The sequence below is a fragment of the Micromesistius poutassou genome (assembly GCF_964030765.1).
Source record: "Micromesistius poutassou genome assembly, chromosome: 6".
NCBI classification, from domain to species: Eukaryota; Metazoa; Chordata; class Actinopteri; order Gadiformes; family Gadidae; genus Micromesistius; species Micromesistius poutassou.
The window spans coordinates 11,600,743-11,613,242 of record NC_140276.1 but is presented as its reverse complement, the minus strand read 5'-3'; the positions used below and the strand labels follow the sequence as shown (position 1 = coordinate 11,613,242).

General features: G+C 45.0%; 1 protein-coding gene across 1 annotated transcript in view; it reads left to right on the top strand.

The window, feature by feature from the left end:
* The window catches only part of ppargc1b (peroxisome proliferator-activated receptor gamma, coactivator 1 beta), a gene marked incomplete at its 5' end in the record, with an annotated part of 54,094 nt that overhangs the window by 30,704 nt on the left and 10,890 nt on the right, over nt 1-12,500 (top strand). The window contains 2 exons of the mRNA XM_084469673.1: nt 2,344-2,529; nt 5,068-5,271. Coding sequence (XP_084325799.1) covers nt 2,344-2,529; nt 5,068-5,271 — 390 coding nt within the window. The remainder of the gene's footprint in view (nt 1-2,343; nt 2,530-5,067; nt 5,272-12,500) is intronic.

Below are 12,500 nucleotides of genomic sequence, written 5' to 3'. Positions count from 1 at the left end.
CTTTCACCCACTCATCATTTTTCTTCCTCCTTTGCTCTTTTCTTCATCCGTCCTCCTCCACCTCCTCTTCTCTCCTCTCTCCCTCTCTCCGGTCACCTCCTCCTCTCTCCTCTCTCCCACTCTCTTCCCCTCTCCTCTAGAAAGGGACACTTAGGTGTAGTTATGAAACACCTCCTGACCCAAATAAGGTTTGTGTTTGTTATTGTGGCGGCTTCGAAGCAGCTTCTAGAAAAAAATGATTGCTTTGCAAACCGCTGATGAAACGTGGCCCCCGTAGCCGACGGAAAACCGGCGTGTTTGTTTTGCGGCGTTTGACCAGATTGATGTTCGGATGGTTTATGGTTTGCTGTAAACAATATCGGGAGAGATTGTTTAAAGGTGTGTGTGTGTGTGTGGGTATCAGTGTGTTTGTGTATGGTGTGTGTGTGCTACAAAGAGAGGAATATAGAGTATTTGTGTGTAAGACTATGTATACTGTGTGTATGTGTGTGTGTGTGTGTGTGTGTGTGTGTGTGTGTGTGTGTGTGTGTGTGTGTGTGTGTGAGAGCATATATTACATAGGGCATTTTTAAGGTTGGTCTTAGGGCCTAGCACCATTCCATGGTGAACATGCTTACTCAAACAGAACGCCACGCCTAGCAGTAGGGTGTGGCCTTCTGTTTGAGTAACCGTGGATACACTGGAATGTTGACAGTGAATGGAATACCGCTGATTGTTTTCATAACTGCTACTTTCACGTTTAATAATGCTTAGCTCACCTGCGTAGCTAACTCCTCTAAGTAACGCACCAGGCTACCTTGCCTAGGTAGGCCGCCAGGCTAAATGGCTAACCCGCCAGGCTACAACTGGATAGCTGCAGGGCTAACCTGGTCTAGGTTAACCTGCATAGCTAACCCGCCTAAGCTTATCTCACCCTGGCTCATTCGCTAAGCTAGGCCACCAGGCTATGTAGCCTACTTTACCCTGCCTAACTAACCCACCATGTTAACTTGTCTTGCTCACTCGCTAGGCCTATTAAAACGGACTAGGTAGCTAACCTAGGAGGCTAACCCGCCAAGCTATCCTGACATGCTAACTGACCAGGCTAATTGGATTAAATGAATGAAAAGTCGATTTGATTGATGATTTGGTTGATGCACACACACACACACACACACACACACACACACACACACACACACACACACACACACACACACACACACACACAACCGATACTTCCTCTCTAACATGGTGTTTACATACACACACACACTCTCACACACACTCACGCTGAGACTCACAGCTACGTGTCATGTACAATCCCATGAATGCACTTCACTTCAAGCAGTTTGTTTCATATCTAGCCAGTTTCCTCTCATTCTCTCTCTCTGGTTCCTCTTTTATAAATGTTTCCATTTCTATCTCTTCCTCTCTCTCTCGCTCTGTCTCTCTCTCCTGTCTCTCCAGAGACTGCTCATCCATTCCTTCCTCACACACTTCCTCTCTCTCTCTCTCTCTCTCTCTCTCTCTCTCTCTCTCTCTCTCTCTCTCTCATAGTCACAGCTGTTATATGTGCTGCACTTCCCATTTGTGACTTCAGGCCTCATGGCTGTCTGACCGTACACGTACACACACGCACACACACACACACACACACACACACACACACACACACACACACAGTGCTAATTGTTACGTTCCAATCATACTTACGCTGCATATACTTCTCAGAAGTGCCATGTTCCATATTAATCACATTCTACTTCCTGTCATGACTGGTATTGTGACTTCTTGAATGATGATAATCGTATAATGGAATTCTATATCAATAAGATAGGGTTAGGCAGAGGCAAGAGTGCTTTTAAGCAACATGGGGCTTAAGGGTATATTTTCAAACTTAAGTTTTTATTTTATTACATTTTCACGCTACTGCCATTTTGAACTATGGAGGGATTTGAACCCACCAAGCCTCAGAGGTTTGCCTGTTGAAATATCTCGGGGCAAAGAACCCCCAACATCTGTGTTTTTTAAACAGATCAATGGTGTTTAATAAGAAGGGAGAATTTGTGGGCACTGATATGATGTGTTAAGTTCAACTCTAACCCCTCGCCCTCAATCGCTCTCTATCTCCCTATATCACTCTCCCACTATCACTCTCTCTCATCTCATTTCTCTCTCCCAGTCATCTCTCTCCCTCCGTCTCCCTCTCTACTGGCTGTCTTTCCGCCCCTCTCTCCATCTCCTCACAAGTCCTAAATTGCTTTATTGGCATGACAGAAACAGCTATTAAACAGGTATGATCCAATATAAATACAACATCATGACAACTGTTCTCTCTCTGTCTCTGTGTCTCTCGTCCAGTATGGGGAGGAGGAGGTGTGCTCGGACCGGTTGGACTCAGACTTCCCAGATATCGATCTGTCCCAGCTGGATGCCAGTGACTTTGACAGCGTCAACTGTCTCAGCGAGCTGCACTGGTGCAACGACCACGCCACCGGCACGTCCCCCGCATCCGCGCACTACAGTACGGCCGACGAGCTCTTTGAGGTTTGTAAACACACACGCATGCAGACATGTACGCACACACACATACACACACACATGCATGCACACACACACACACACACACATATATATATATATATATTTGACCAGTGTTTCTCTGTGCTTTTATTTGCTCTGATATGATGACTGACGATTGATTAGTCTCTAATAGATTTTTCTAATACCACAGGCCTGAGGCCTCTTCATAAACCGCAGGCCATATGCACATATCTTTCACTCCACTCTTGTCTCTCTATTATTGTATTTCTTTCTTTCTTGTCTGATTTGCTTCATTTCTGCCTAGTGCTGTCTAATGATGCCTCGCATATTCACAGAAGCCTGTTGGGTCTAATGCCATGTTGACGTTGATTTGTATGTGCTTGTGTGTGTGTGTGTGTGTGTGTGTGTGTGTGTGTGTGTGTGTGTGTGTGTGTGTGTGTGTGTGTGTGTGTGTGTGTGTGTGTGTGTGTCCGTGGTGATGCTGGGAAACGGGCCAGTCGGCCATCGATCCCAACGTTGGCCATTTAAACTTCATCTAACCTTGTAGGACTAGGGGAGAATAGGAGAGGGGAGGAAGGAGGAGTAGAGAGGGTACAGGCAAGGAGGATAGGAGGAGAGGAGGACTAGGGGAGAGAGACGAGGAGAAAGGAGAGGGGAGAGGAGATGAGAGGAGGAGGAGAGAGGAGGGGAGAAGGATGATGGAAGATGGAGAATAGGAGCTGGGAGAGATGATGTGGAGGGAAGAGATGAGGAGAGGACAGAAGAAGGATAAAGAAGAGAATATGAGAGTGGGCAGGAGTAGTTGAAAAGCGTGGAGAAGAGAGAGGGGGGGAAAGATGGAGAGATGGGAGGAGAGGTGATTAGAAGAGAGGAAGGGGGGGAGAAGGCAGACTGGGTTGGGAGAGAGGAGGATAGGATTGTACAACATTACTGTCATGTAAATATCTAAGGAAGTTAATTCGAGATATGTCGAGAAAGAAAGACTGACTGATGTTGCAACACAAATATGCCTCACTATTTTTAACACTGACTCTCAGAATACCATTCAGTTATAATCAGAGAGGCAGCACACTATAGAGGCTTATATGCTGAACAATGATGTTCAGTCAGTCTGCAGCGAACAATGACTTGAATGATGATGAGAGGGAAGGAGAGCAAGAGGCTGAGACGGTGAGAGAGGGGTGATGGAAAGTGACAGAGCGAGACAGAAAGAGAGAGAGTGCAACCAGACTGCAAGCTGTAGGCTAACCCTGCTCCCTACTTATGACCAGGTGTCTCAGGTGGTAACACCTTGGCAGATGGTGCGGTAAAACCTCTCCTTCCTCACAAGTTGACCTGTCCTGCCTGCCTACTAGGAGAAAAGAGACGGTGTCTTTAAGTGAAATCATTTAATCGTTGTGGGAATCGAGTCCCACTGAGAATCAGTGTAACTCTGTACCTGGTGGATATTGCTGTCTTGTCATTTTGCTAAGATGCTGTGTTGCTATGTTGCTATTACTTTACTATTTTGGGTGTCAGCCATTGATTAGTGATTAGCTTGATTAGTGTCAAAAGGTTCACATCGAAAAGACAATTGGCACTAGAAGTATCCAGAGATTGCGTACATTTTGCATACACATTCACTAGAAGGGTTAATTAACCATAATGCTTTCTGAAGATCAGCTAGAGGCCAGACAAGCTTACCCGCTAACTTGTGGACAATAGTTGTGCCCCAGCTGCTAGGAGGTTTCCTAGGTCCTAGGAATATTCCTTATCAACGGCCAATTCTTGAAACATTTGCTTTCATTGACACCTGCATCATGTGACATGTAAAACAAATTGATCTGCAAATGATCAAACACTAACAATTATGCAAATGAGTTACAATTAAGGCAAGACACACATTTGGGACCAGGCCAAGAGTTAGCTCTGGGAATCCAATGTTTATTTAGTACAAATTGTTTGTAGGCTACAGACTGTGTGACTCTACTGGCACTGATCACATGTCAAACATATGACAACATACGGTATGATTCAGTAGACCCATCAGCGTGTTATATTGTACTATTTAGTTACTTAGCCAGTCACGTTTATCCAAGCGTTTGTCCCTTAATCCAACAATGGTTTTGGCTCTATTTTCCTGTCTGGGATTAAAAAAGTATATTCCATCCAAAGTGACTCACAGTGAATTAAATTGCATCTGCTTAAGGATCTGGCTCCAGGAAAGCTCCAGGCAGGCTTGACAGATTAGGAGTTGTATCGAGAAACTTTCTGCTCAGTTTCCCTAAGAAACACATCGAGCCACTACATTATCTTATTCTACGCTGTTTTCTATGTTTTTATTATCTACCCATTTTATTATTTTTAACGCTTTATGTCTATTATGTTTATTGTATTTAAATGAAAAACACTTTTATTCAGTTCTGATACAGCACACTGGCTATGGAACTATCTATTTCATATTCAACAATACATTATTCTCCTTAATTGTCTTCTCTGTACTACTCTTCATACTCTACACTGAATCTGACTCTGTGTTTGCCTGTACGTCGCCCCCTGCAGATAGAAGAGGAGAATGCGGCCTTGCTTGCCGCGTTGACAGACAGCCTGGATGGCATGGTGGATGCTGAGGTGGGTGGGCTTTCTGTCTTCCCCACCCTGGGGGAGGGGCCTAACCAGGAGGAGGAAGACGACGATGCTGTCCTTCCTCTCAACACCGGGGACTTCAGCCAATCGCTTGGCACAGAGACAGAAGACCCCTCGCTGGTAGGTGGTACCCTGACATCACTTCCTGTTTGGTTGGTGGCAGGTTGCAGGACGCAAATCTTTTTTTCGTAGGATGGTACGTACCGCCTTTTTCGCCTCTGATTGGTTAGAAGGGCTCTCCTCCGATTGGTTATGGCACAGGCTGTCGGCTAGTCTACCACTAACAGAAGTAAACAAACTCAATCCAACAGTGATAAGTGCGTCCTATTAAAGAGTACATAAGCCGACTTATGCATTGAATAAAACGGCACTATTTTGCCCAGCTGTGTGCAGTGCAGGTCACACAATTACACAGAGGGAACAAGGTATGGAAAGCAGTGAGAAATGTAACGCAACTATTGTACAAAGTTTTCCGAACCAGCTTATAACAGCAGTCCACATCCAGAGTCCATTAAGGCTCCCTGAGGTGAGGAGAGATGTGTTGGTCCTAACTTGCATCCTGCCTGCGTAACATAAACTATTTAATGAAACTATTGTGTCCAAATTATTACCAAAGTAAAGGCATGATGGTAATTTTTAGTAGGCTACCACAGATGAATGAAGCCGCAGTCAGTCAATGGTAGAAAATACACCACAGTTTACTTCTGTTGGTGGTAGACTAGCCGACAGCCTGCCCTGTGCCATAACCAATCGGAGAAGAGCCCTTCTAACCAATCAGAGGCGAAAAAGGCGGTACATGCCCCTACCATCCTATGAAAAAAAGATTTGCTTGCAGGACTCTGATGGTGATGTTGCTGCCATCTTGGTGGTTTTTGGTTGTTTTTGTTATTTGGGAGATGCATCTTTTATTTTGATGGTCCTCACTTTACTGACTTCCTCTTGGCAGCTTAGATTGGAAAGAGGAAGCGTTGTCAAAGGAATGTCATTCCCATAACGTTGAATATTTCAAATTTTCAAATTTTAATCTCCAATCCCTTGAATGTGAAAGCCTTGATATGAATGCAGGATTTAGTAAAGGCCAGCTGTTAGAAATGAGAAGGCAGCCATTAAAGAACGAACTCTTTATTAACACTGAGCTTTGGAAGTCATCTTGTGTGTTACTCTCTTGACGGCTGTGTGTGTGTGTGTGTGTGTGTGTGTGTGTGTGTGTGTGTGTGTGTGTGTGTGTGTGTGTGTGTGTGTGTGTGTGTGTGTGTGTGTGTGTGTGTGTGCGTTTGATAATCTGTGTTTCTGTTTTTGCTATAAACTGTGTCCTTGACTAATCTTGATATTACTCTTGTAAACCTGCTGGAATCAGTCTGGCACCTCTGAGCTCAGTTCAAACAGTTCCAAGAAGCCAATGATTTGATATGAAATAAATAAAAGGCAACATTATTGTAAGCAAACAGGTCATAAGAGAAATGGGAGTTCAGTTCAGTGACACTAATAGTTTATATAAGCTAAGATACAGTTAGTTAATATTTGTAGTAGTTGTATGTTCATGAGAACTTGATCAAAGTTCAAATAAGTGCAGTTCATACATAATACATACGTGCTAATATAGCTAGCCTACCATAAGCTCAAACTTGTACAAGCTAGCAGTTAAAATGCTAACAACTTACAGGAACAGAACTTAATGGAGGCTCATTGAAACTAGCAGTTCATAGAAGCTAACGGTTAATGAGAGCTTATGGAATTGAACACGTGATCGGAGCTATCAGGTCATGGGAGCTAACAGGAGCTAATGGAAGCTTACAGTTATTGGGGGCGAACAGGAGATAGAAAGCAGTTGATGAGGATAACATTATCCAACAGTTCACAGATACACGCAGAGGCCATGAAGCAACCTTTCAACCCGTCTGCATGCGGCTGTTTTGTTCTGTGTGCGTGGCCTTGTAACGTTCCCAACCCGTGATCACGCGTGTACTTTGGGGCTGAACCCACTGTTCAGTGAAACTCACTCCCAGGAAGAGAGGCCAGGACCGTCTGTATTTGTCCTACCAGTGTGAGCCTGGTTTAGCCGGTCATCTGATCCTTCCTGCACCTGAGCTCAGAGCCCAAAATACGCTGGCTCCCGTCTCCTGGTCACACGCCGCAATTCTCCCTGGAAACTTTGCCCTACTTTGTTTCACGTCTCGCCTTTCCTTTCTCTGGGCATGGTCAGCCGCAGCAGGGAGCAGCCCCACAGGCTAATTGAAACAGGAAGCTACTTGGCCGTAATAGACCACATGATCACATGATCGCACTACAGATGTTACACACCCTTATTGCACTTGTCGACTGGAATCAAGAACACTTCACTGGGAGAGGCAAGAGGCCTGGGCATTGTTTTCTTTTTGTGTGGTTTGGTAATTTCACTTGGTGGCCGCATCACAGAGAGATTATCGTCTAGCAGGGCATGAACAACAGAGACGGGCTCAATGCGCACCGCTGAAATGTCTGCATCACACACGTACACGCACGCACGCGCAGGCACGCACTCACAAATGCATGCACACACAAATACATGAACACACTCACACACACACACACACACACACACACACACACACACACACACACACACACACACAAAGACATGTTTTCTGTCACCCCTGTCCTGCTCCTTGTAATTCCAAAACGGAATGTTAGGTGTTGAATCTGCTGTCGCCTGTGGCAACGGAGCCGGTTTTCAGGAGCTGGTCGTTACAGCCAGCAGAGAAGATAAGACGCCTCTGACATCAGAGCTGGTCCAGGGAGACCTAGCCAGTGGAAAAATAGGAGGCATTCCTTTCAAATTGACGCGACTGGATAATGGCCTTTATTTGGCTGGAAGGACATGAAACAGAATGGGGAAAATGAGCAACAAAAACATCCCAGATCTTTAACAGTCAGCTAATAGCTTGATTATTGGGTTAGGCTCATTCCGCGTGTCTCAATGCTACGATAATACTTGTCAAACCCTGAAAGGGGAACGAGATGACACATACACACCACACAGACAGCAAGCATGGGTGTCGGAAGACATACAGGCTCAGACAGCACAGAGCAGGTACACAACATGGGAACACACAGCCTTATGAAAAACACAAGTGTGATGTACTCCTGTGCTGATTAAAATAGGCCTACCATACATCATTTAAGATTTCAATTGACAGTAGCGTCACTTTTCAGTCTCTGGTTCATGTTCTTCCCTTACCCGAGTGTCCTCGAGTTACATAAAAGCAGCTTCCAATAGGGCTCTGGTGCTTTCATTCCAACAGAAATGGTATTAATATACAGTATAACATAACAACAAACATGCAAGCACACTGTGGGCACATTTCAAAACATTTTTGCCATTCATTTTATTGCATATACAGTTTTCAGTCTGCTATTTGTAGCTAGCCAGAGTAAGGAGTAAGAAGAAAGTTGCAACAGTCTTATGAAACTCAGATAGTGAGTCTGTATTTCAAATTACTTTTGCTTTTCTTCAAATATGTTGGCTACTTTCTAATACTTACTGTTACCTTTTAAGCCATTCAAGACCCAATGCCATCTTCAGTATCATTAAGCATATACGGTCCTTCCATAGCAGAAAACGATTTATATTTTTTATTCGTTTTTCCACAATACTTCTCTAAAAACAATAATAACAATGTAACAGTTGAGTGGGTGCAGTAGGAGGCCCCTTGATATGTATATAATTAAATATAACAAATAATATAATTGTGGAGCGGCCAACCCCATTTAAATGGCTGGATGGCCTTGCGCTAGTAATCCAGTAGCGGCACTATAACACTTCTGGAGGTTTGAAGGAGAAATACAGAGGCTAACACATGAGACGCAGAGCTGGTGTTGTAGCTATAAACATCGAGCCGTCATCACAACCCACACGCAATGCAATGTCTTCTACTGTTGTGTGTCCAAACATAGCGTCTCCAAGACACAAGGGCTGCATTACCCTTGGTGTCACCTTGCAGCTCTGCTGGCCGATCTGCCCAACAGGAGGAGGAGGAGGAGGGGTTGTAGTGGGAAGCTTTGGTCGATAGTTACCAACAGCCAAGACCTCCTGCCTGTCTTCGTCCCTTATCTGGTTTGGCGAGGCAGGACGGTAAACCCCAAATAGAAAATGTTCTAAAGAAACTCCCTTTTAAAACAACACCCATTTTAGCAAATGTATATGCCTTTACCTGTAAGTGGACGACACGTGTAATGAACTGGAACACATGTATTTGTTATGCAGGCTTGGTTCTGGACCAACTGTGTTTGTAGACAAAGCACAAGGCCACCTATCAGACGTTGTTAGACCTGTGTTATGATGATACTTTATACTTTATTGGGCTAGTCCGCTGCACACCGCCATGTCACGTATCGCCCGCGGGAACGGTGCCCGCAGTAACAATGACAGCTACTAGGCAATAATGGCAGTTGCCACTACCAACAAAGGAGGCGTTGCCGGGTATCACTCGCAAGTATTGTGGCTCAAGCTCTAATAACAAAATGCTCAAGGGGGAAAAATAGTACAGGCTGGGGTAAGATCAACCAATGTGAAGCCACCTGATTGGTCATCTTTTGTGCCGGCGTACAATTGCAGATATTTCATCGGCCAAAGTTATAAACTGCTGAGTTGGTTAAGATGACATTAACGTATTGAATAAGGCAGTGCACCTGCACTAGAGGATTATTTTGACAGATGAAATTGCATGTTTTTCTCACAGTATCTGGTTCACTGTCTTCTTTTGGGTTAGCGATGCGTTATTGTTAAGGTGTTAAGATTTCCAACCTGGACTCTACAGATGAACCCCAGTGCGGGGTGGTGTCTGTCATGGGAGTCCCTTCGGTATGAGCTGTAGTTGCTGCTGCATCTTTGAAGTATTATTCGTGCATTAGCATTTGAGTGTCATTTTAATCATTGAATACAGTGGAACACAGTAGCATAGTATTATAATGCAGTGTGTGTGTAGCTGGCTTGGAACTGCTTTAAATTACATTTTTAAAGACCTTGAGTGTGCACTTCTGCCCATCTTCTTCCTTTAAGTGTTGTAATCGAACACATTTGAATAAGTCTTTAGGTCCCCCCTGAGATGAGCTTTTACTCTGAAAGCCCTTTGCTGCTACTACTCTTATGCTGCCATTTTTCCACTGATCTAACAGAGCTGCTGAGCACCATAGGTTCTCATTGGACTCTGTAGAGAGCAGCATCCACAACACGTTTATCTTAAGGATTCATAACTACAGCTCTGACTCATTGAAACTCTAATGTAAGTTTGTAATGTGTGTTCTGGTATATGTGTAGAATGTGTCTATGATCAAACATATACCATATCGTTATATAGATACATTATAGATATGTACATAGCATAAGACACAACACACAGCAGATACAGTCTATTTCTCCTGCACCAGCACTGGATGTGACATTCAGTGCGTCCTACGTGTTAATCGCTCTCTCTCTCTCTCTCTGTGGGCAGTCTGTCAATCTCTCGCTATCGCTCGTGTCCTCCAACGCACGAGTACCAGTCACTCATAACAGCTGGCCTGGTGATAAGCTAGTGTGGTGGTGGGCTGGTATGATGGGCTAGGCTGGTGGTATGCTAGCATGGTGGTGGGCTAGAATGGTGAGCTAGCAATGACGGTGAGCTATAAGGGGGATCTAGCATGGTGAGCTAGTGTGGTAGTGAACTAGGGTGGTGGTGAGCTAGTGTGGTAGTGAACTAGGGTGGTGGTGAGCTAGTGTGGTAGTGAACTAGGGTGGTGGTGAGCTAGTGTGGTAGTGAACTAGGGTGGTGGTGAGCTAGTGTGGCGGGGAGCTAGGGTGGTGGTGAGCTAGTGTGATAGTGAATTAGGGTGGTGGTGAGATAGAGCAGCTCTCTGCCAGATGAATGTGTCTCGTCCATTTCAATCTGCCCAGAGTGGCTCCTGGGTCACATGACTCTACCTTCTCATACCACTCCTGTCACTTCTTCCTGACCATCACTGCACCAGTCCTGTCCTTTTTGGTTTATGTGTGTGTGTGTGTGTGTGTGTGTGTGGGTGTGGGTGTGGGTGTGTGTCTGTGTGGGGGAGTGTGATTATTGCATGTGTTTATTCTCTTGGGGCACTATTCTCTACCTGTTTACAAGATGGCTTCACGAGGTTAAGATTCCAGTTAATATCTCAATCTCCCTTCTCTCTGCTTCTTCCCCACTGAGACCAACCGTGCTAATAATAAATGGCACTCATGATTTGTATAAAAAAGCGTCAAATGGCATGCCGATTATTATAAATATGCTGTGCAGGCGTAGGTGGCTCACCCTGCAAGCAAATCAGATAATTTTCTACTTTACCCCATAGATGCACCTCAACGCACGGGGGCTCATGAACAATCTTTGATGTTTGTCTATTATGTTTTGTTCGTCCTCTGACTGTGTAACACTTTTGAGGACGCGTCAAAACCAAAAAAAACATCTTGTCACTGTGTCAAGTCTCCCGTCTTGACACAGTCTGTTCTACTTTTATCCATGAGCCCAACAGCCTGATCAATCTCGCCCTCCCGTGTTGTCTGTGTCAATGAGAACTAGCGCTCCAACCAGTGTGTTCGTTTCAGTGTGTGTGTGTGTGTGTGTGTGTGTGTGTGCGTGTGCGTGTGCGCGTGTGTGTGTATGTGTATGTGTGCTTTGCTGGGCCGAACAAGGCATCTATTGAGTTTGCGAGGCGTAGTGATGGAAGCCGGCCAGACCGGCGTAGCGGAGAGTAGAGTAAGATGGAGGGAGAGAGAGGAGAGTAAAGACAATCTAGCCCACATATCCCCACCGGGCGCTCACGCACACGGTGCCAGACGCTAACCTCCTTTGGCATCCTCAGCCTTATCAATGAACAGTCAGGCGGCCCTTCGCTATGGAGAGGGCCAAGTTGGCTCAACCTCAAAGTGCTGAGAAAGGGTGTGTGTGTGTGTGTGTGTGTGTGTGTGTGTGTGTGTGTGTGTGTGTGTGTGTGTGTGTGGGGGGGGGGGGGTGCATTTTTGTGTGTGTGTGTCAAACAGAGGTAGGGCTTTGGGGGACATTACGTCACATTCATTTATCAATAGACACCAAGATCCCCAATGACGTAACAACAATGGCATATTTCATGACCTAGTACTTTAGTTACACAAAATATAACTTCAACTAAAATCTCCTTTGAAACCTTTTCCATAGTTTTGATTTTTGGGTGGATGAAAGGATGGAAAGACCAGTTGATGGATGGCAGAACACTGGAGATGAAAGGAGCAGAGAGTGCGGGGGTAGGAGATCTCCTGTGAAGGCTGAGAGACAGGGAGGCGGGACTTATAAAGCCAGAGCTCTTATCTCTGATTGGTTGTTATTTGGTCC